At 38.1% G+C, this 20,531-nt stretch overlaps 1 protein-coding gene across 2 annotated transcripts in view; it reads left to right on the top strand.

Moving 5' to 3' along the window:
* LOC121322632 (fibroblast growth factor 12) overlaps window positions 1–17,949 on the top strand; it is a 33,913-nt gene extending 15,964 nt beyond the window's left edge. For both annotated transcript variants that reach the window (XM_041262809.1, XM_041262808.1), the window contains exons 3-5: window positions 756–859; window positions 12,608–12,806; window positions 16,174–17,949. In XM_041262809.1, coding sequence (XP_041118743.1) covers window positions 756–859; window positions 12,608–12,806; window positions 16,174–16,292 — 422 coding nt within the window. In that variant the 3' untranslated portion in view covers window positions 16,293–17,949. The remainder of the gene's footprint in view (window positions 1–755; window positions 860–12,607; window positions 12,807–16,173) is intronic.
* The last annotated feature ends 2,582 nt before the right edge of the window (window positions 17,950–20,531 follow it).

Raw genomic sequence — 20,531 nt, 5'->3', positions numbered from 1 at the left:
TGGGGTTAGCCATTTTATTTTTCCAAAGTTAAGGGAAATGCGCCATGTTGTCCCTTTTGACCTTGCCTTTTATTTGACAGAACCTTGATCAGTCCCGGCTAATATCTATCAGAACAATATCCCCCTCCCTGCGTCTAGCTTCTTGACATGAGAAATGGTTTGTCAAAGCCAAGCACCATCACTCTGTCTGGTGTATTAGAAACTAATGCAGACTGTCAATCTGCTGAAGGATAAGAATTGAAGATCCCGAGACATGTGCTGACAAACGCTTTCCATGTAAAGAAATGATTTCAACAAGAGAGCTGTTCGAATGACTTGCTCTTTATGTTAGCAAATGAAATGTGCTCACAAAATGTAATGTTGACACAGTTGTCTTGGACTATCTCATATGGTAAGCCAGCCTGTTAACCTGTTCATAAGTCAATGCATCTTGAAGGGTTTGCACCAAGGGAAAGACAACAATGTTTGTAAAGAAAGGTACAATGTTTTAAAAATCATCAAATAAAAAATGACAGAAATCAAAGTAATGTTTCTGTTTCTTGGTCTTTGTATTGCAATCATGTCCAGGTGGTGGTGTGCTGAATGCAGTGTGTTCTCTCTTGCAGCTCTCTTCAATCTGATCCTTGTGTTGAATGCAATGTGTTCTCTCTTGCAGCTCTATTCAGTCTGATCCCTGTGCTGAATGCAATGTGTTCTCTCTTGCAGCTCTGTTCAATCTGATCCCTGTGCTGAATGCAGTGTATTCTGTCTTGTAGCTCTCTTCAATCTGATCCCTGTGGGCTTGCGTGTGGTAGCCATACAGGGAGTGAAGGCTGGCTTATATATAGCGATGAATGGTGAAGGATACCTCTACACCTCAGTAAGATAAAAAGCTTTCATTTTATTGCATGTTGTAGAGCAATTCACAGCAGAATGCACTGAGGATGGATGGAAACATTGAGGCTACTGTCCCTATCCAATCTTAATCAAACCTCTTTTTATATGCTGTACATCAAGATGATACAAGCGATTCTGTGGCCATGTGGCCACAAGGCAGCAGGGATATAGTTTATATAGATAGATAATAGATAGATAGATGAATGGATGGATGGATGGAACAATGGGATCTCTCACTCCCTCTTGAAGTCTTTACTAGTAGTAGTAGTGCTTGATTCTGCAAACTCATAGTTCTCTCCAGTAATCTCTTGAAGTACAGAGGATGTGTCTTGTTGGTAACACTTCTTCTGATGACCTTTAGAAAGGGATGCCAAATAATCTTTTCAGAACACCAAGTTCATCGTTAAAAAAGCCAGGCAGGCATAGTATTCTGAATTCAATACTTAAGACATTGAAAGGTAAATGGGTTTCCGGTGTAAATCTGTGATTACTGGAGATCATGGTCACACACAGAGTGCTTCTTCTAGTTCTGAGGAATTGATTCCTGTGCTGCTTCCTTTTGAAATCACCTACGCAAAGAATGTGCAAAAGCATTGTGACGGAGAGCTTCCCTTTCTGTTACTTCATCTCCAGCAACTACAGCTGTGCTGTAGTAAACACAACGGAGATCAGCCTAAAAACCCAAGGAGAGCAGCACTGTGCAGTCTGTCTGTTTCTTTACTGAGAGATATGCATGTTCTAAACAAACGCAGGCATCTTAAAACGAATCAAACTGCAACAGCTTTAGTTCCATCCTATTTACCAGTCTCACTTGCCACACCTGCTGCAGAATTGTGCTGTTTATACCATTGAGTGGATCAGTACAAGCATCTCCACAGCTTGTAGAATGCATGCAGATACAATCATCATCAGTCAGTAGGTACTAGTAAATGAGATTATGTGATCTTTACACATCTTGTGATATTAAACACCATGTGAGTGGAAAGGTAGAGATACAGTTCTAAGTGGAGTGGTCCTCCTCATGCCACATGTACAAGCCCCCCTGAAAACTAGCAGGACTTTAGAATCCTGAAACTCATTTTAAACAATGACAGACATTTCAAGCAGCCTAAGCGATCCAGACCAAAATCCACATAAAACATGTGAGCTGGGTCTATAATGCCATCAATATCCTTTGCACCAGCCATTACTTGTAGAAAGTCACAGTATTTCATTAAGTGGGACACTGTACTGTCGCCGTGCTCAATAATCCATCACATTAATGATGAAGTAATATTTAGACACAGTGGATGAGGATCTAAGATCTTTAATTTGGAACATCAGTTTGCTTTAAGGACCACAGATATATCGACTTCAGGTGGTTAAAAAGCTAAAAGATAAAAGGGTTTTAATATTTAAACTTACATTTGACTGTATGTTGCTGTAGTTGAAACAATGGCGTGAATAAAATCCATGTTTTGCAATAGATATACTTTATAATAGCTACAGCAGCCCCATAGCTTTATCTATCTATCTGTCTATCTATCTATCTATCTATCTATCTATCTAGATAGATAGATAGATAGATAGATGCTCAAAAAGCCAGCTGCCCTTTTTTGTTTTTCTTTTTGTTTTAAATGATGCTTCCTATGCCTTGTGAAGTAATAGACCATTTCTGTTTTTAGATGAGAGTGCATTTGGTATTCCGCCTGCATTTCTTCACGCCTCCAGGTTGCTTGTGTGATCTTGTTAATTGCCTGCCAGGAATTAGTCTAAAATCCTTCTGTTCATTCTAAGCCTACAGTTTTGCTGCATTTTTTCACACATAGGTATTTCACTTTGATTCTGCTTAATCCGCACAGATTTTCACAGATAGATCACATTTTCTGGCACCAAATTGAAATGAATAATAACAAATGCAAAATATGTTCAGTAAATGAATACATAAATAAATAAAACAACTGTCCTCTTGGGACATAATTATAGAGCAAACACAGCTTGAAGGGAAGACTAGAAACCAAACAGGGAAACCTGTTTCTTCTGTCCATTTGAGTCCATAAGATATTATGTGATGAACTATACTTTGATCAGTGGGATCATGTTTCCTTGTGCTTAATGAATGCTGGAATACTTCAATGAAAATATCCATTTCACTTACCCTTTAATTAGTTTGAAAAACACTGTGAATGTGCATCACCTGACTGGCTTTCCAGTGCCTCACTACAAACTATGGACCCTGTTCACAGACACTTAGAGCTATTTCATGAAACACTTCATTCAATTAACAAATTAGAAGGTTAAATAATACTTTTGAAATGTATTAAAAGTATCCGTAAACCAGAGTGGCAACCGGAAGAAAAAGCATTAGAAATGTTTGCATAGCCCTTGTGTTTGTAAAAGCATTAGACATGTTTGCACAGCCCTTGTGTTTGTAAAATATGTTTAAAACAGTGAGCTGTGAGGGTCACCTTGAGCCTCTGCAAGAATAACTCGCTGTCATTTGAAAGAAGTACAGAGTTATTTGTTAGGTCTCTGATGGTTTCACTTGTGCGAAGTCATCCACACAAACCATAATGCAAAACATGCAATAAGCACAGCCAGTTCAGAGAAGTGATGGAGGATGGCATGTCCAGAGGTAATCGATAAGAGCGGCCCCATTGCTAGGGCCCTATGAAATTCATGGCAGGACTAACCTGCAATTCACTCCTGAATCTCCAGGTGTCCATGCAGCCACTCCAGCTAAAGTGATCTAAAGAATAATGACAGAATCAACACATTACATTCTGGATAATTAGAAAATGCCCTCTCGAGACTTGCTGTTTTAGAAAGAATTGAACCATCAACAAAATCAAAAAGCATTTCTTTGAGAGATTGCACGCAGCAACATCCACCTGGTGTCTCAACTCTCCCTGACTGCAACGCATGTTAAGGGACTAGTGGAAGTCTAAGCTGTAACGTTAAGAGTTCATGAAACATATAGTAAAGTTGCAGAATTAATAAATACATACTGAGCACTGGCACAAGAGTTTCACAGCACAGATGCCAGGAAACAAACAGTGTGTTAAAACTGTCCACAAAGTTTATAAAAAATTGACGCACTGCTACAACCGTGATCAATGCAGAATAAAACCACGTTTTATTCAACCAGCTCACAAGTTTCTGAAGGCAGTGAAGATTTTCCAGCCACAACAAGTTAGACTCTATTACAGTGTTTGAAGCTAACTGCAATTCAGAAATGGAGGGCTATCAGCTATATAAAACGGTAGTGGAATTTCTTTGACTGACTTGTGGAAAATAACTATTTCTCAGTTTAGTAAAAAAGGCTAAAAGATATTGGTCAGTTATTACCAATTCTGTGGATGTGGTTTTCTTCATTTGAACACATTTTCACAGAACAATGTCAATCCATGAAAGAAGATCATCTTTAAATCAATGTCAGTCGCCATCTACATCGTTGTGTTTATTAATCTGCTAATACATGCTTTGTAGTTATGGCAGGAGCTGTTCAAATGGTTAAAGTAAGGCAATGGGGTGGTTGTTTAATGATTGCTCATTACATGGCTAGAGGAATAAATTACAGGTTAAGAAACAAGTGAAAAATACAGGGCCCTACCCATTGCATCTTATAGTGTTTGATGCAAGGAGAGATTATTAGACATGAAGCTTAAGATGGCCAGAGGAATTTGAAATTGTTATTGGGTTTGCTTTTACAATGAATCATGAATGAAGGCTTGCATGTTATCCTCATACACCTTTAGAAGTTCAATAGCATCAATCTCTGAAAGCCTGGATTACTGTTATAAGTCCACCTGACATTGATACATTGACATATTAAAATGATTGAGCAGTTGTCATCAGTGAAAATAATTCTTAACACATTTCCTTGTCTTGAGTTATAGGTGATGTCCCACTAAGGTCATACATTCCTTGGGAAAAAAAAAACACACATAAGAAATGGAATATAATCTTAGTGTGTCTTCTAAAAATGCAAAATAAAAGCTTACTCCATTTTATTTTATTTTATTTAAAATGTTCTCACTTGGAGAGCCACAGGTTTGGTAATTACAAAAAAATAAAGAAAAGTTTTCTGAGTTCAGCTTTCCAGCTAACTGCAGTTCACACTAGATTTGCATTCGCAATGCTTTGCTATAGCTAACCATAGGTTCTACAATGCTTTATTCATTTTAAAGCAATGTGATGCCAAGTGGTGTACCAGTTCTGTGACTGAAATACAAACAGATGGATTATCTGGTGACATCAATCCATTGAATCTTTCACAAGCACATTGTTTCAGCACTATACATTTCAAAGAATCACATTGCACACTGATTTATAGCTACGCACCCTTGGCATGATGTGAAAGAGTATTCTCTTCAGAGTAAATACTGAGTAAGAGAGGTTGATAGTCTTGAAGCTGGCACACACAGCGGGATAAGGGGGTAGGTTGATGGATTGACTTTAGCTCAATTTTCTAAAGTAACTGACTCCAACATTTCTCCTGCTAATCGTGCACTAACGAACAGAGCCCTTTTCAGAGGAGCAGGGCTATTGACTTTTCCACTCAACCACCCTTTGTTTTGATAATATAACAGATTGGATCAAACATAACTAAAGAAGTGATCGCTGTTCCTGTTTAAGTGTGAAGCCTGTTCTCTCTTTTTAATAATGTTGCATAACAAGCAGTGTCTAAGGTTATATAACATCTTGGGTTACGGGAGGGTTACATTTCTAAGATTTGGTGCTAACCAACTGCTTTGCAATAAGAGGGATCTTAATGTGAGTAAAAGAGCCAATGAAACACCCATCCATGCCCTCAACTGAACCAGTCCACCATAGCCCAACCACATGAGATTGTTAAGGCACATCCTATCTTTAACATAGAGCTGTTTGTTATGTTTGTCTGAAATTGCAGTAATGAAGTGCTTTTTAATTAAATTCAGCCCATGGTTAATTCACATTTTTTAATTGCAATGGGGACATAGGCTTCCCTTAATCAACAGACCTTGTAAGAAGCTGGTGGTACAAAATAATTCTATAAACTCCATTCCCTCTGAAGTGTGGTTCTTTCATTGCACGGCACGATTGGAGGCCACAGCTAAAACCCTGTATTGGGAGGTTCTGCTTCTCGTGATTGGAGACTGCAGCTAAACCCTGTATTGGGAGGCTCTGCTTCTCATGATTGGAGACCGCAGCTAAACCCTATATTGGGAGGCTCTGCTTCTCATGATTGGAGACCGCAGCTAAACCCTATATTGGGAGGCTCTGCTTCTCATGATTGGAGACCGCAGCTAAACCCTGTATTGGGAGGCTCTGCGTTCATGCAATCTCTTGTGCTGTGTTTAGGCATATCGTATGGTTGATTATCCCTTTGCATCAACAGGGACATGTTGTGGGAACAGCTAGATACAGAATGGTCAAGCAAAATATCTGAAATTATACTAAACAAGTTGTCACACAAAATACCATAAAGTAACAGGAAAAAAAGGTATGGTCATGCTTTATTTTACTGGCACTTTTTTTGTTTATTAATTGTTAACAATTAGCTTACTAATATAATAACTGTTCATTTTGTTTTAATTGCCAGTTAATAAACAAACCTATTTATAAACTAATAAGTATCATAAAAAACAGACCTGTACTACTGTACTGCTGCAGTAACATGTTTCAGCGTGCCTGGAGACTAATGTTTAGTGAACAGGGAGGTTAACATCCATGATTGCTATTCAGGTTAATAACAGTGCTTTAACTAAATTGCACAATTCCTCATTCACACTCAGAAATGTCTTCTAGTTTATAAAAATCAACCTAGTTTGTGAAAAATCCTTGGAACCTTTAAAAGAACACCTGGGGCATTATTTTTTGTAATGATTATCTTCCACGGGCTGTTCTGTTGAAGGTTGATGAAGTAATTCCATACTGTGGGAGAATGTGAAGAATTGAAAATAAACCAATGCAAAGAGGACAGGGTTAGGGTTAAGGTATTACTGTCTGTAGAGTATTAAAAATATTAACATGTGAAGTTGCAGCAGAACAAATCAGCAGCTTACATCAACTGAGTTACTGTTGGAAATAACCCCACTAGTGCCCTGGGGTCCTGCCTTCATGTTACTGCAGCGGTTCTTTTAATAAAAACCATATTGAAGGACTGTACTCCAGCAGTGCATTGGGGATTATTATTAACAGAAGTAGTAATAGCAGTAGTGTTAAAATTACAGTATTATAAATGTAATTTTATTCATTTTATTATTATTTTGAGTGGTTGCTCCACAGTGGTTAAAATGATTCATAATAGTAAATCGTTTTTTTCAAGGAATATAATATTAATAATTATCACTTATTTACTTGCCTACACCACCTATAAAAACAAATCAATCAACATCCCATACCGGCTCCACATTCATTTTCTCCGCCATTTTTCTGTTTTTGCGCCAATGAAGAAGTTAGTCACATGGCTTTTTACATCATTTTCACTGGCTGATTTATTCTGTAACATAATGTTGCTTCTACAAAATCAACAGTCCTTTGATGTAATTGTTTGTAACAAAGTTGCCTGAAACTTCTACAGTAGCAACATGTAGAATAGAGTCCCTTCAGCTTAATGCTGACTCACCCTGTCTACTAACCCTAATGCTGACTCACCCTGTCTACTAACCCTAATGCTGACTCACCCTGTCTACTAACCCTAATGCTGACTCACCATGCCTACTAACCTTAATGCTGACTCACCCTGTCTACTAACCCTAATGCTGACTCACCATGCCTACTAACCTTAATGCTGACTCACCCTGTCTACTAACCCTAATGCTGACTCACCCTGTCTACTAACCCTAATGCTGACTCACCCTGTCTACTCATATTGCTCTGCCGCTCATAATGATGAGATCATGTAGGTTCTGTCTGCAAGTGTGGCCAACATACAAAACATGAACTTTGCAATCAAACATTGTGAAAATAAACTATGCTTACTGGTGTGTGGCTCATTTACAAGCATGATGGTACAAACAATATAAACTGTAATTGAAAAATGAAGTTTTTATCACAGAAATAATTCAGCAGATGCCCACAAGCTTGGAACAAAGATATTGACTTTCCTTGGACCCAGGTTGATTGCAAGCAACAAGCCTACTTATTGAAGTAATCACTTTATTGACTGTCTATTGACCCTCACTTTTATCTTGGTTTGCATTATTACCTATAAAGCACATTTCCTAAGTTATAAATTACAGTAGAAAGAAATAGGAGGTGACCCAGATTCAGGGACAATTAAACTAGGTGAAAGTCAAAAGAAAAGACCAAGAGTTTAGTCAATTTTCTATCACTGGATACATCTATAGAAAATGTATGGACCTCCCATGGAGTCTGATTTTTGGTGGGCATTTTTATTGGATGCTTTGTATTAGTTGATTAAATTGTAATAATGTATACAACATTAGTTAATGTGTTAGTAAGCTGTTTATAAACTAACAGTAAAGACTGAAAACATACAAATAAACTGTCAAATAAAGTGTTCTTTACAATAGTTTACAAATAAATACTATATTATGAGTGCCAGTTATTTACAGTATGTTTACTTACACACTGGCCTATCCTCTAATGTTGTCCGGGTTACCGTTATTAGGGAAAGTTACAAGTGCCTGAAGGTTAATGCAGCCTTTGAAGAGTTTTAGCTTGAGGAAGAAAGTCTTGTTTGTTTTGATGTTTGTTTCTGGATTTCATGCATGAGAACACCTAGTGGAAGACATTTGTCTCCCTTTAGGTGTCTTTTGACTTGACCGTTCTGTTTCAGCACAAGTACTGCACATATGAATGCCAGCGAATGCTCCTTTTATCTCTAAATGCTTCCGTTAGTGTGCTTGCATTCTATAAACACATTGCATATTGCATTGGACTCATTCCAGTTAGCTGATGTGATATCTGGCGAAAGTTCCAGAAAAGGATCCTCCATATACTGATAGTTTCACAGACCCAAATTAGCACTATCTGGGATTTCATCTTGGAAATGTCTGCTACCATCGTAGAATAAATACAAGTTGATCTCTATTTTGAAATGTTCAGTATATATGTTGATGCTGTTTTGGCATTCTAGTTTCCACTCTGGGCACTAAACTCAGAGGAGCACACACAGAAATGCACAACCTATTGGATAGTAAAGAGGACATCATTTCTAAGAAATACATTTGTATAGCACTGAGCTATACTTTTATAGAGCTAGATTTCCAAAGCCATAGGTAACATTTCTAATGCAGAGGACCTCAATGACACTGAACCCTCATGGCACACCTAGAAACACCCCTGGATCACACTGCTCAAAGAAAGGAGCCCGTATGAGCAAAGCATTCTTTATGATATGCACAGCAATGCTCAGAACTATATTACTTTTAAAACCCAAATCACAGCTACACTCCAGACACACACACACACACACACACACTCCTGCAGCTTTCTAAATGATGCTTTCAAGGTGATTATAAATATTAGCAGCAAAGCAAAAATAGGACAGCCACACCCTTAGGCCTGTCTATTCTGATACAGACAAGCTGTAGCTAAGGGAGTAATAAGGACAGTGGCCATATTTCCATTTCTGAATTAATTCCCTGGCTCACTCTTCGGATGGACTAAAGAAACCACTCATCTGTCTGACTGTTTAAGACACATGGTCTCTTGTTAACTGGCCAAGTGTTACCAATTTGTCAGGAAAGTGCCTTAAATGTCAGAAATAGTTTATATTAAACTGGAATCAGCATTGCTCTGCAGAGTGCAGTCTGAGGAGAGCTTTACTCAAAATATATGAGAGAGAAAACCAGAATAAGAGGCAAGGAGCGAGGCAGATTAATTATATGCAGTTATCACACTGTTGGCAAGTGAAGACTGCCTGCTACTATTACATGCAGTTATCACATTGTGTGTTGGCAAGTGAAGGCTGCCTGCTACTATTTGTTGAATATTTTGGGGTAGATGTACTAAAGTGTCACATATGTTGCAATTGTTGCAAACCAGTCAGAGGTGTTGCGTGAAATGTATTAAACAAACACAGCGCTATTAACATAATTTTAACGAATGCTTTGCAGCCGCAGTTCATATTTGCACTTTAGCCTTAAATGAATATGTAATTCTGGGTGTTCCTGCAGAAATTCGCAAAAACAGGATGGAGATGAGAGTGCAAATGAGGGATCAAAAGTATTGTAACGAGTTGTACTAAAGCTGCAGGCAATTGCGACACTTACAATTGCATCAATTTGTTAAGAACTTTTGAAGCACGTTTTAAACAGTCGCTTGTTGCTGGCATTTCCCAGTCCACTTTTTCTCGTGTGTTGCCAGTTGTGCTTAATGTATTTTTGTGCTGTAACTGGTCTACCAATTTATCTCTCACTACTTGAAAATCAGGGTCAATAGTTTAGGACAAACTCCCACAACACAGACATTTGAATTGATTCAGTCTTATTGCCGACTATGGTACATCAAAGAATAAATAGTCATTGCATCAGTGCCTCTTGATTTAAGGGTTAAGACACCTAGAGCATGATAGATTAGTCAGCCTTAAGGTTAGCTGCAAGGGCAGAGATGGGAAAGTAGAGGGGTGCAAATCAAACGCAAGGGATGAATTACTTGCTTATTAATGTTTCTCTTTGTTTTAAATCACATGATTTACTGTGGGTAAGATGTTTTCCTCCTTCAGAAACATAATTATTAAAATGTTACTGTAGCAGGGCGGTAGGAAAGCCCTGCTGTTTAATCATATTGTTTGTTTATTTTTAGAACAGGGTCTCCCCCTCTGCCCCTGTGTTGTTATTTTGTATTTATTTGTTATTTTACATTTGTGTTTATAGATGACGGCGAACCGCCATGTGTTTTGTTTGTTTATTATTTTGTATGACAGCGTAGCTGTACTTTTAGTTTTGTTATTGTTTTGTAGTGTGGATGGGAAGCCCCATCCACATTATAAAACTTGTGCAGAAGGTGGCTCTCCCCCGAATTAGTTAAGTGATACTAATTTGTTGCTAATTGGGAGATGGTCACCTGTATAAATACCTGCAGCTCTCTGCACTCGGGGTGGGTGTTCAGAGGAGGAACGAGAGTGAGTGAGTGAGTGAGTGAGTGAGTGAGTGAGTGAGTGAGTGAGTGAGTGAGTGAGTGAGTGAGGAAGGAAAGTAAATTTAAAAGAACATAAGGATCTGTGAAGGCTACTGTCCAGCTGGACCTTAATTCATTTGTGTTCGAGATTTATTTTTGTTTAGTTGTTTTATTTCTGCTCTGTGAGCAAGTGTTTATTTTTGTTCAAATATTTTATTTATTTTTTTGTTTGCTTTAAATAAAATGGCGCACCGTACCTTTGTTTTTGTTGTGCTTTCTGCCGATCTGAGTCACCGCAACGCCATTTCCTGTCAGTCACACATTAAGGTTTGTTTATAGACAAGTATGTACAGTATTTTCCAACACGTTGATAATTCATTCTTTAAACTGACAGTAGAACATTTTATTAAGACCGTTATATTGCTACCTTGCTCATTAGGTACAAATTAAATACATGCAGTTGATGAAAACTGATGTGCCGCTGGTCGTGGTAGTGCATGCAGTTCATTAATATTGCATGCAGTTATATACTGTATGTAGTTCATTAATATTGCATGCAGTTATATACTGTATGTAGTTCATTGATATTGCATGCAGTTCATGCATGCCAAACTGGGAAGAATATGAAATATTAAGTTTCATGTTACATTTGGAGAGGACTGTAGGCATTACATACTCAAGCTTATTAATATAGATTTGAGTCTTGCTTTTCATTTTGCACCATGTTCACATCTATCAAGGACGGGAATGTATCTTAGCGTGAAATTCAGCCCCATTGCTCCTTTTGGTAACAAAGCAAGTATTCTGTCAGACTGACTATTGTGCAACCTGACTTCCGCTTTATCAGAGTCAATCTTCATCATTGTTGAAGTGCTAGAATAAGTAGATACAGTTTGTGTTGCACTGCCTTTTATCTTTAGAGTGAAAACTGTTTGGTGAATCCCACTACCACATGACATAATCTCATTTGTGTCCACAGGGCTTGAAGGGGGTACAGTTGGTATTTAGAAATACTAAAGGAAATGTCACAAACGCATTGACAAACATTTCGATTAGAAGTCTTTCACTGGGGCTCCCGAGTGGCACATCCAGTAAAGGAGCTCTGCATGAATACCTCTCGTCACCAGTTCGAGTCTGGGCTATTCCACAGCCGACCATGGATGGGAGTTCCCAGGAAGCAGGACTCAATTGACTGAGCGTTGACAGGGAGGGGGGTTTAGGTCAGCCAGAATGTCCTCAGACCCCTGTAGTCTGGCCATGCACCTGCAGGCTTGCCTGTTAGCTGCCCAGGAGCTGCGTTGTCCTCTGACGCTGTAGCACCTGGGTGGCTGCATGGTGAATCCACAGTGTGTAAAGAAGCAGTTGGCTGACAGCACACACATCAGAGGACAGCATGTGTTCATCTTCACAGCTCCCAAGTCACGCAGGGGTGGTAGTGGTGAGCTGAGCCTAAATAGTAACTGGGCATTTCAAATTGGCTGAAAATAACAACAACAAAAAAAAAAAAAAAATGGCAACAACTAAATTGATTTAAAAAAAATGTCTTTCTCCATGTTTTCAAGGCTACAGCTGACAAATGAGATGCAGCATAATATGAAATACTGAAATAATGTTTTATCTCTGTTAGAAATAACATAACACTGTTTTTGTCATTTCTGTTCCACTTATTTTCTCTTGACAGGACGTGTTCACACCGGAGTGCAAATTTAAGGAATCAGTGTTTGAAAACTACTATGTCATCTACTCCTCAACGCTGTTCCGACAGCTGGAATCTGGCCGGGCCTGGTTCCTGGGACTCAACAAGGAAGGGCAAGTCATGAAAGGAAACCGGGTGAAGAAAACAAAACCCTCATCACACTTTGTACCAAGACCAATTGAAGGTATCTTAAAACATCTACATTTCAGCTAAGTATGAGCACCGCTCTCTATGAAATGGGTGACTGACACTGGCATCTGCCTGCTGTAGACATGAGAATGTAGACATGAGATTGTGCAGCAGCTACCAAGGACCTGCTGTAGACATGAGACTGAGTAACACATTGCCAGTCCTTGTAATTAAAAAATGTATGTAACAGTACCCAACACCCAATTTCTATTAATAGCACAAAAAGAAAAAAACTTTCAAAAGGAAATTCATTTATCCACAATATTCTGGGATTCTTGTCTCATTAATCCCACATTTTTATTTTATAGCTTATTGCAAATTCTGAATTAGAATCTAAAGTGTTTCCTTTAAGAGCATCCATCCAGAAATCCAGAAAATCCAGGTTAAGAGCAGCAATAGTGCTTTCTAGAAATGAGAACAGTGCTGGAAAAACATGTTCTACATGTATTGTTCTGGCTGCTGATTGTCATTAAGGGAGTAACAACCCCCTTGTGCACATTCTGTTCATACAATTGCTGTATAACGTGAGCTGCAGACCTGAGTGCACCCCTGCAATGTGAAACACTGTCACTGCAGCTCTAGAACACTGGCAAAATAGCGGAATGGAACTTCATGCATGAATCACGCTTCTTAACAAGCATTCTCTATGGTCACTGCTGGAGGCTTTTAGTTGTCTCTTTGCTTTCCCACATCCCAAGGAGTAGTTAATGGATACAGAGCAGTGTCAAGGCAGTCCAAGTTATTCTACTGACTTTGCTTTTTCTCCATTCCTTCTTTAAATTTTTATGCATAAAACATATAACATATTTATGAGTAGCTATAAAATGGCAGAAATGTTAGCCCCTTTTAACCAAAACTATTTAGGTAGTCATTCTGAGATTAAGAAAAATGAATGTGCAGTAGGTTTTAATTTCCCTATTCTTAAACTAGAAATGCTTAACTTTCTTTATTAATGACACATTTGAATCTGCTTACATAGTAGAAAGTGACGACAATTTAGTTTATTACACACCAAGCTGCTTGCCTGATTGCCTGCCACTTATCACTGGGGATTCAGAATTGTTTGATAAAATAACCAGTTATCAGGGATTTGTAGATTTAAACTGTAAAAAGCATTCATACATAACAGTGAGAGTGTCAGAGATAAGAAAGTGCAATTCACACAAAGCTTAATCTGGTGATATACAGGAGAGACAGCTTTAAAGTGGTTCTGTTACCTTCTCCTAGTATAGAAATCTACTACATCTGCTTCTTACGTAAACATTGATTCACATTCACATGTTGTTCTTTCTTAACTTTTTTGGTCTTTTGACACGTCAGAATACACTCCCAGAAACACTGCATGGTAACACTGCATGGTAACACTCTCACATTATCAGCTTTTTGACAAGTCTAATGCACACGAGACTGGTAAAGTATTTTACCAAGGCAGGTATTTCATGAATATTTTGCATTCGATTGCCTTTTTAAAGCAGGTAATATTCTTTAAAATGGCCACTGTCTGAGAAAAACGTACAAAACAAAATGTGTGCTGTGAAAAAGAAGCATCGACAATGTGTGTGTGAGAAAGCAGCATTGACAATGTGTGTGTGAGAAAGCAGCATTGACAATGTTTGTGTGAGAAAGCAGCATTGAAAATGTGTGCTGTGAGAAAGCAGCATTGACAATGTGTGTGTGAGAAAGCAGCATTGACAATGTGTGTGTGAGAAAGCAGCATTGACAATGTGTGCTGTGAGAAAGCAGCATTGACAATGTTTGTGTGAGAAAGCAGCATTGAAAATGTGTGCTGTGAGAATGCAGCATTGAAAATGTGTGTGTGTGAGAAAGCAGCATTGACAGTGTGTGTGTGAGAATGCAGCATCCACAATGTGTGTGTGTGAGAAAGCAGCATTGACAATGTGTGTGTGTGAGAAAGCAGCATTGACAATGTGTGTGTGTGAGAAAGCAGCATTGACAATGTGTGTGTGTGAGAAAGCAGCATCCACAATGTGTGTGTGTGAGAAAGCAGCATTGACAATGTGTGTGAGAAAGTAGCATCCACAATGTGTGTGTGTGAGAAAGCAGGATCCACAATGTGTGTGTGAGACAGGAACACTGACAATGGCCTGCAAGTGAACATCACCCATTCTACAATTCTCTAGACAATAAATCAAACTGTGATGTATTGCATGAGCTACACAGAAATCAATGTATAGAGATTGCAGAATCCCTTAATAATTGCAAATAGAAATACTGTATAGTTTATAATACTGTTCTAATAGAGTGTATAATACTGTTTTGATAGAATGTATAACACTGTTCTAATAGAGTATATAACACTGTTCTAATAGAGTGTATAATGCTATCGTCAGCAGTCCACACAGGCATTCTCTGTACTGAGGTTCTCTTCACATGTATGCTTGCACTGGGTTCTGTACTAACACTGTGCTCCAGGCTTTCTGTATACCCCATTATTTAACATGGACTGATGCTCATGCTCTGTGAAATGTGTTGTTCTTTCTGTGGTGTAGAGGTCTAGTTTTTTTAATGTACCAATGTTGTCATTGTGAGTCTGTAAATATAGTTGATAGTAATGTTCATACTGTATTGTAACTGCATGCTTTGTTTTCTTACTAGTTTGTGTCTTTGTTATTCAATGGCTTTGTGTTTGAGAGTCAGACACCGTTGTGATAACATATGAAGCACTTTACATATGAAGCACTTTCCTCTGATTTGTGTTTATTAACCGAAAGTCAGTTCTAATATTTAAAGATGATGTACGCTTAAAAATGTTATTGGATTGGGAATGGTGGGCTGGTGTATATCATACATGTACTGAGAAAGTAGCTTCTGCATGACTGAGACAGTCCTCCCTGGAGTAAGAAGCCCATTTCAAACCTGACAAAAGCACCTTACACAGGCCATGCAAAAACATGTGAGGAATGTATAACACAAAAACATGTGAGGAATGGATAACACAAAATCATGTGAGGAATAAATAACACAAAAACATGTGAGGAATGAATAACACAAAAACATTAGGAATGAATAACACAAAAACATTAGGAATGAATAACACAAACGTGAGGAATAAATAACACAAAAACATTAGGAATGAGTAACACAAAAACATGAGGAATAAATAACACACAGACCCACTGTGAGTGATTGTAACCATCACACGTGAGAGTGAAACTGCTGAAGCCTAGTGCTCTTTAAGAAGCCCTGCGTCCAACATGCTCTGTGTGATCCATGGTCCTGCAATTTGTTTTACTGTATATCATGTACTGTCTGAAAGCACTCTGCTTTGCAATTAGGATTTGTACAATGGCAAGTGTCATTTATTGTGCTGTTCACGGCCCTTTCTTTGTCCTTCTCCACAGTGTGCATGTATAGAGAGCCGTCACTACATGAAATTGAAGAGAAAAAGGGAGGCTCAAGAAAAAGTTCAGGGACTCCAACCATGAATGGAGGCAAAGTGGTCAATCAGGACTCGACATAACAGAATCTTCACAACCCCCTCCCCAGAGCACAGGAATGGGCCTGCATTCACAACCCCCTCCCCAGAGCACAGGAATGGGCCTGCATTCACAACCCTCTCCACAGAGCATTGGTGAAAAAAACTAAACAAGAAGAACCGAATCCTGGCCTGTGCATCGTTTTAGAGAAGAAAAAGAAAAGAAAAATAAGTATTTGAAATCAGGACTTGAATTTACATTTTATGCAAAAGTCTGCTGTGTGACAACAAAGAAAGTTCATCTTTGCATTCTGATAATAAAAAGTGAACTTTAAAAGTTATATTTTGGAATTAGACTTAGTTAATACTGTTAATGCTAAAATTCCAGCATGGCATTTTAAATGTTCAAGTCACTTTTGCACACATAGTGCTATTATTTATTTATTTCATTAATTAATTATTGGTTTTAGTCCATTCATTTATATAATATCATTTTGATAGGTATGCTTATGGAGGATTTTATCTGAATATGCTTCCCAAAACTAAGCTCAAATATTTTGTAAGAATGACCATCATTTTGTTAAATTTATTCAATTTATTCATCTTTAATAATTCTTTATTATCTTTTGGTCAAGAAAAAATGTGTCAAGTTCATTTCCGCGGTCATATGAATTCAAGCAATGTAAGGTCTGCTCTCACAGTTATAAATAAGGATAATTCAGAATACAAAGTGTGTTTTTAATAATAATAATAATAATAATAATAATAATAATAATAATAATGTGAGGGTTACCATGCCCAAAATGACATCACACAGTACTTGGGACTGAATTAAAAACACCTGCATTAACTCAGGAAGAAATGCTATTGAGTGACTGTTCCATGCAAGCAGTTTGATTCTTCCTATTTCTAGCACTCTTTTTGAAATTATGTCTTGTTGAAGGTCTTCCATATCAAGAGGTAATCTTGTGTTCTCTTTGAGCCATATTAAGCCATGTTTGTATTCATCTCCTTCAAACCCTGTTTACAAAGTTTAGTATTCCGAAGATGTGTTTGTTAGCAGTCCTGTCAATAGGAGATGAATGGAAGAGAAGTAGAAGTTCTGAACACTGAGATGAACAAGGACACATCAGCAATCTCAGATCTGAACACTGAGATGAACCAGGACACTGAGATGAACCATGACACATCAGCAATCTCAGATCTGAATACCGAGATGAACCAGGATACATCAGCAATCATTGATCTATTCTGAATAACTGGAACAGGACCAGGTAACAAGAGCATTTCAGCTTCTTTACCTTTTCACCTTTACAAGACTTTCACAAATATATCATGGAATCATATATTATTAAAATGTATCTTAGCAAAAGTGACCCCATCATTATTATGCATTGACTTTGAAAGTTGCCACAGGTACTGAAAGAATGTCTGTCTTGCTGACTGATTACACAAATGGTTTTGATCATAAGAGCATCGAGTCCCTGCTCTGTCTCCACTGCTTTCTTTACCATCTATCTCCCAGCTATCACCGGGATGGGGGGCTTTGTCAGCTGCATAGGTACATAATCTAACAAAAAGTCTCATCAACCCTGGAAAGTGATTCTCCAGGCATATGGGTCATAGCAAGAGACATGTGTGTGTGTCAGTGGATGTACGTGCATGCGTGTATGTCTTAATGTGTGTCTGTGGCAATGTGCCCTGCCCGTGTGTATTTGTGTGTTATATGCTGCGTGTTGTGTGTTAATGTTGGTGTATAGTCATTGGTACACGGGATATAATATGGGTTACGAGCACGAGTGTTTAAAATGTATCTTTGTATTTAGGCACGGGAATTGCACAGCACTTCATGTGCAGGTAAAATATAATAATATGTGAGCACGGGGAATTGCACTTAATTAATTAAGAGACTCCAATTGAATGATTGATTAGAAATCGAGTCTCAGTACAGCTGTATAAAAGTGGTTGAGTGTTCGTTGTGTGGAGAAGGGGTGAGAGAGAGGAGATTTATATTACAATTGCTATTGTGTGCTGGAAGTGCCAGCACGGTGCTTGTGTTCTGTTCCTCCACCGTTTGTCTGTCTCTATTTGTTTTGGCCCGCGTGCCGTTTATTTTGTAACAGTGCTTGTGTTTTGTTCAACCTTTTATTTTCTGTATGTTTATTAAATACGCCCAACAGCACGTCATTCACCATTCCACCTCGCAGTGCTGTGTGTTCCTTTCTGGTCTGACGTCACCACTAAAGCCAGCTTGTTCACAGTGTCTGTGTGTGTGTGTGCGTGTGTGTGTGTGTGTGTGTGTGTGTGTGTGTCTGCCTGTTGTTTCACAATGTATTAGGTGAATAATAAGGTGAATAATGTCAACATTACAGATCAATTCCACCTATGTTTTGTTAACAAAGACATTTCAAGACCTCAAGCATGTAGGAGCAGTATTCTTTAAACAAAAGAAGATACATTTGATTTATTCTGAGAAAGAAAAGCACAAATGAATAAATGTTATGGCCTTTAGCCAAACTGAAAACAAAAACTACAGAGTAATTCAACATAATATAACATATCTATAATAGAGTAATTAAACATAATATAATAGATCTATAATACAGTAATGAAACATAATATAATAGAGCTATAATCTAGTAATTAAACATAATATACTAGAGCTATAATAGAGTAATTAAACATAATATTCTACATATATTTAAATCATAGAGCAGCACTAGATCTTACTGGTTTTATTGACCAGCCCATAGATTGAGACTAGAAGGATTACAAGTTTATTTTTAACCAGCTGTTCATTATGTATGACTCACATGTGCACTTGGAATCACTGTGTATGAATCACAGGTGCACTTCTAAAAGATGCCCACCTTATAGCAAGTTTACTTCTGTTAGTCTGCATCTTAGTCTACTTGTACTCCCTGGGTCATTTCACCTGAGCCCAGCATGTGCTAAAGGTCCTCAGATGAAATAAACAATTACGTGCAAAGAATGGGTTTGACAAATGTACTATATTATATAGATAACCTTCTTAAATAAGTTTCTGCATTATTGTACCAGTGAGTTTTCTTGTATATATTAAAAGCATGAACTGGGTTTGTCTCAGTATGATAATACAAAGGGGTTCAGTAAATAGATCCTAACACTTCTGCCAGTCTATTCAACAGATCAATAAGTGTACAAATCCTAACACTTCTACCAGCAAGTGCTAATAAGTATACAGATTCTAACACTTCTATCAGCAAGTGCTAATAAGTATACAGATGCTAACACTTCTACCAGTCTATTCAACAGATCAATAAGTATACAGATCATAACACTTCTGCCAGCCTATTCAACTGGTCAATAAGTATACAGATCCTAACACTTCTGCCAGCCTATTCAACAGATCAAGAAGTATACAGATCCTAACACTTCTGCCAGCCTATTCAACAGGTCAAGAAGTATACAGATCCTAACACTTCTGCCAGCCTATTCAACAGGTCAATAAGTATACAGATCCTAACACTTCTACCAGCCTATTCAACTGGTCAATAAGTATACAGATCCTAACACTTCTACCAGCCTATTCAACTGGTCAATAAGTATACAGATCGTAACACTTCTGCCAGCCTATTCAACTGGTCAGTAAGTATACAGATCCTAACACTTCTACCAGCCTATTCAACTGGTCAGTAAGTATACAGATCCTAACACTTCTACCAGCCTATTCAACAGGTCAATAAGTATACAGATCCTAACACTTCTACCAGCCTATTCAACTGGTCAATAAGTATACAGATCGTAACACTTCTGCCAGCCTATTCAACTGGTCAGTAAGTATACAGATCCTAACACTTCTACCAGCCTATTCAACTGGTCAGTAAGTATACAGATCCTAACACTTCTACCAGCCTATTCAACTGGTCAATAAGTATACAGATCGTAACACTTCTGCCAGCCTATTCAACTGGTCAGTAAGTATACAGATCCTAACACTTCTACCAGCCTATTCAACAGGTCAATAAGTATACAGATCCTAACACTTCTGCCAGCCTATTCAACTGGTCAATAAGTGCAACTGCAGCAAGCAGGCAGGGCCTCGGTTAGACCTGGTCCCACTGCCTGTTGACTGTCTCCAGAAGTACCAAAAAAAAAAAAAGAAAATATCAAACAACTGACTGGGCAGACAGCCCATGCATTTACAATAAGTTTCATTTTTCCTTCACTGATAGAAGATCCTTTTGGACTTAAAACTGTGTTTTTCATTCACCATGCAGGTTTGTAACAGCATTGAGTGTCAGC

This window comes from Polyodon spathula, chromosome 11, assembly GCF_017654505.1.
Source record: "Polyodon spathula isolate WHYD16114869_AA chromosome 11, ASM1765450v1, whole genome shotgun sequence".
Lineage (NCBI taxonomy): Eukaryota > Metazoa > Chordata > Actinopteri > Acipenseriformes > Polyodontidae > Polyodon > Polyodon spathula.
Note: the sequence above shows the minus strand (reverse complement) of the source record. Positions and strands in the feature narration are given on the sequence as shown.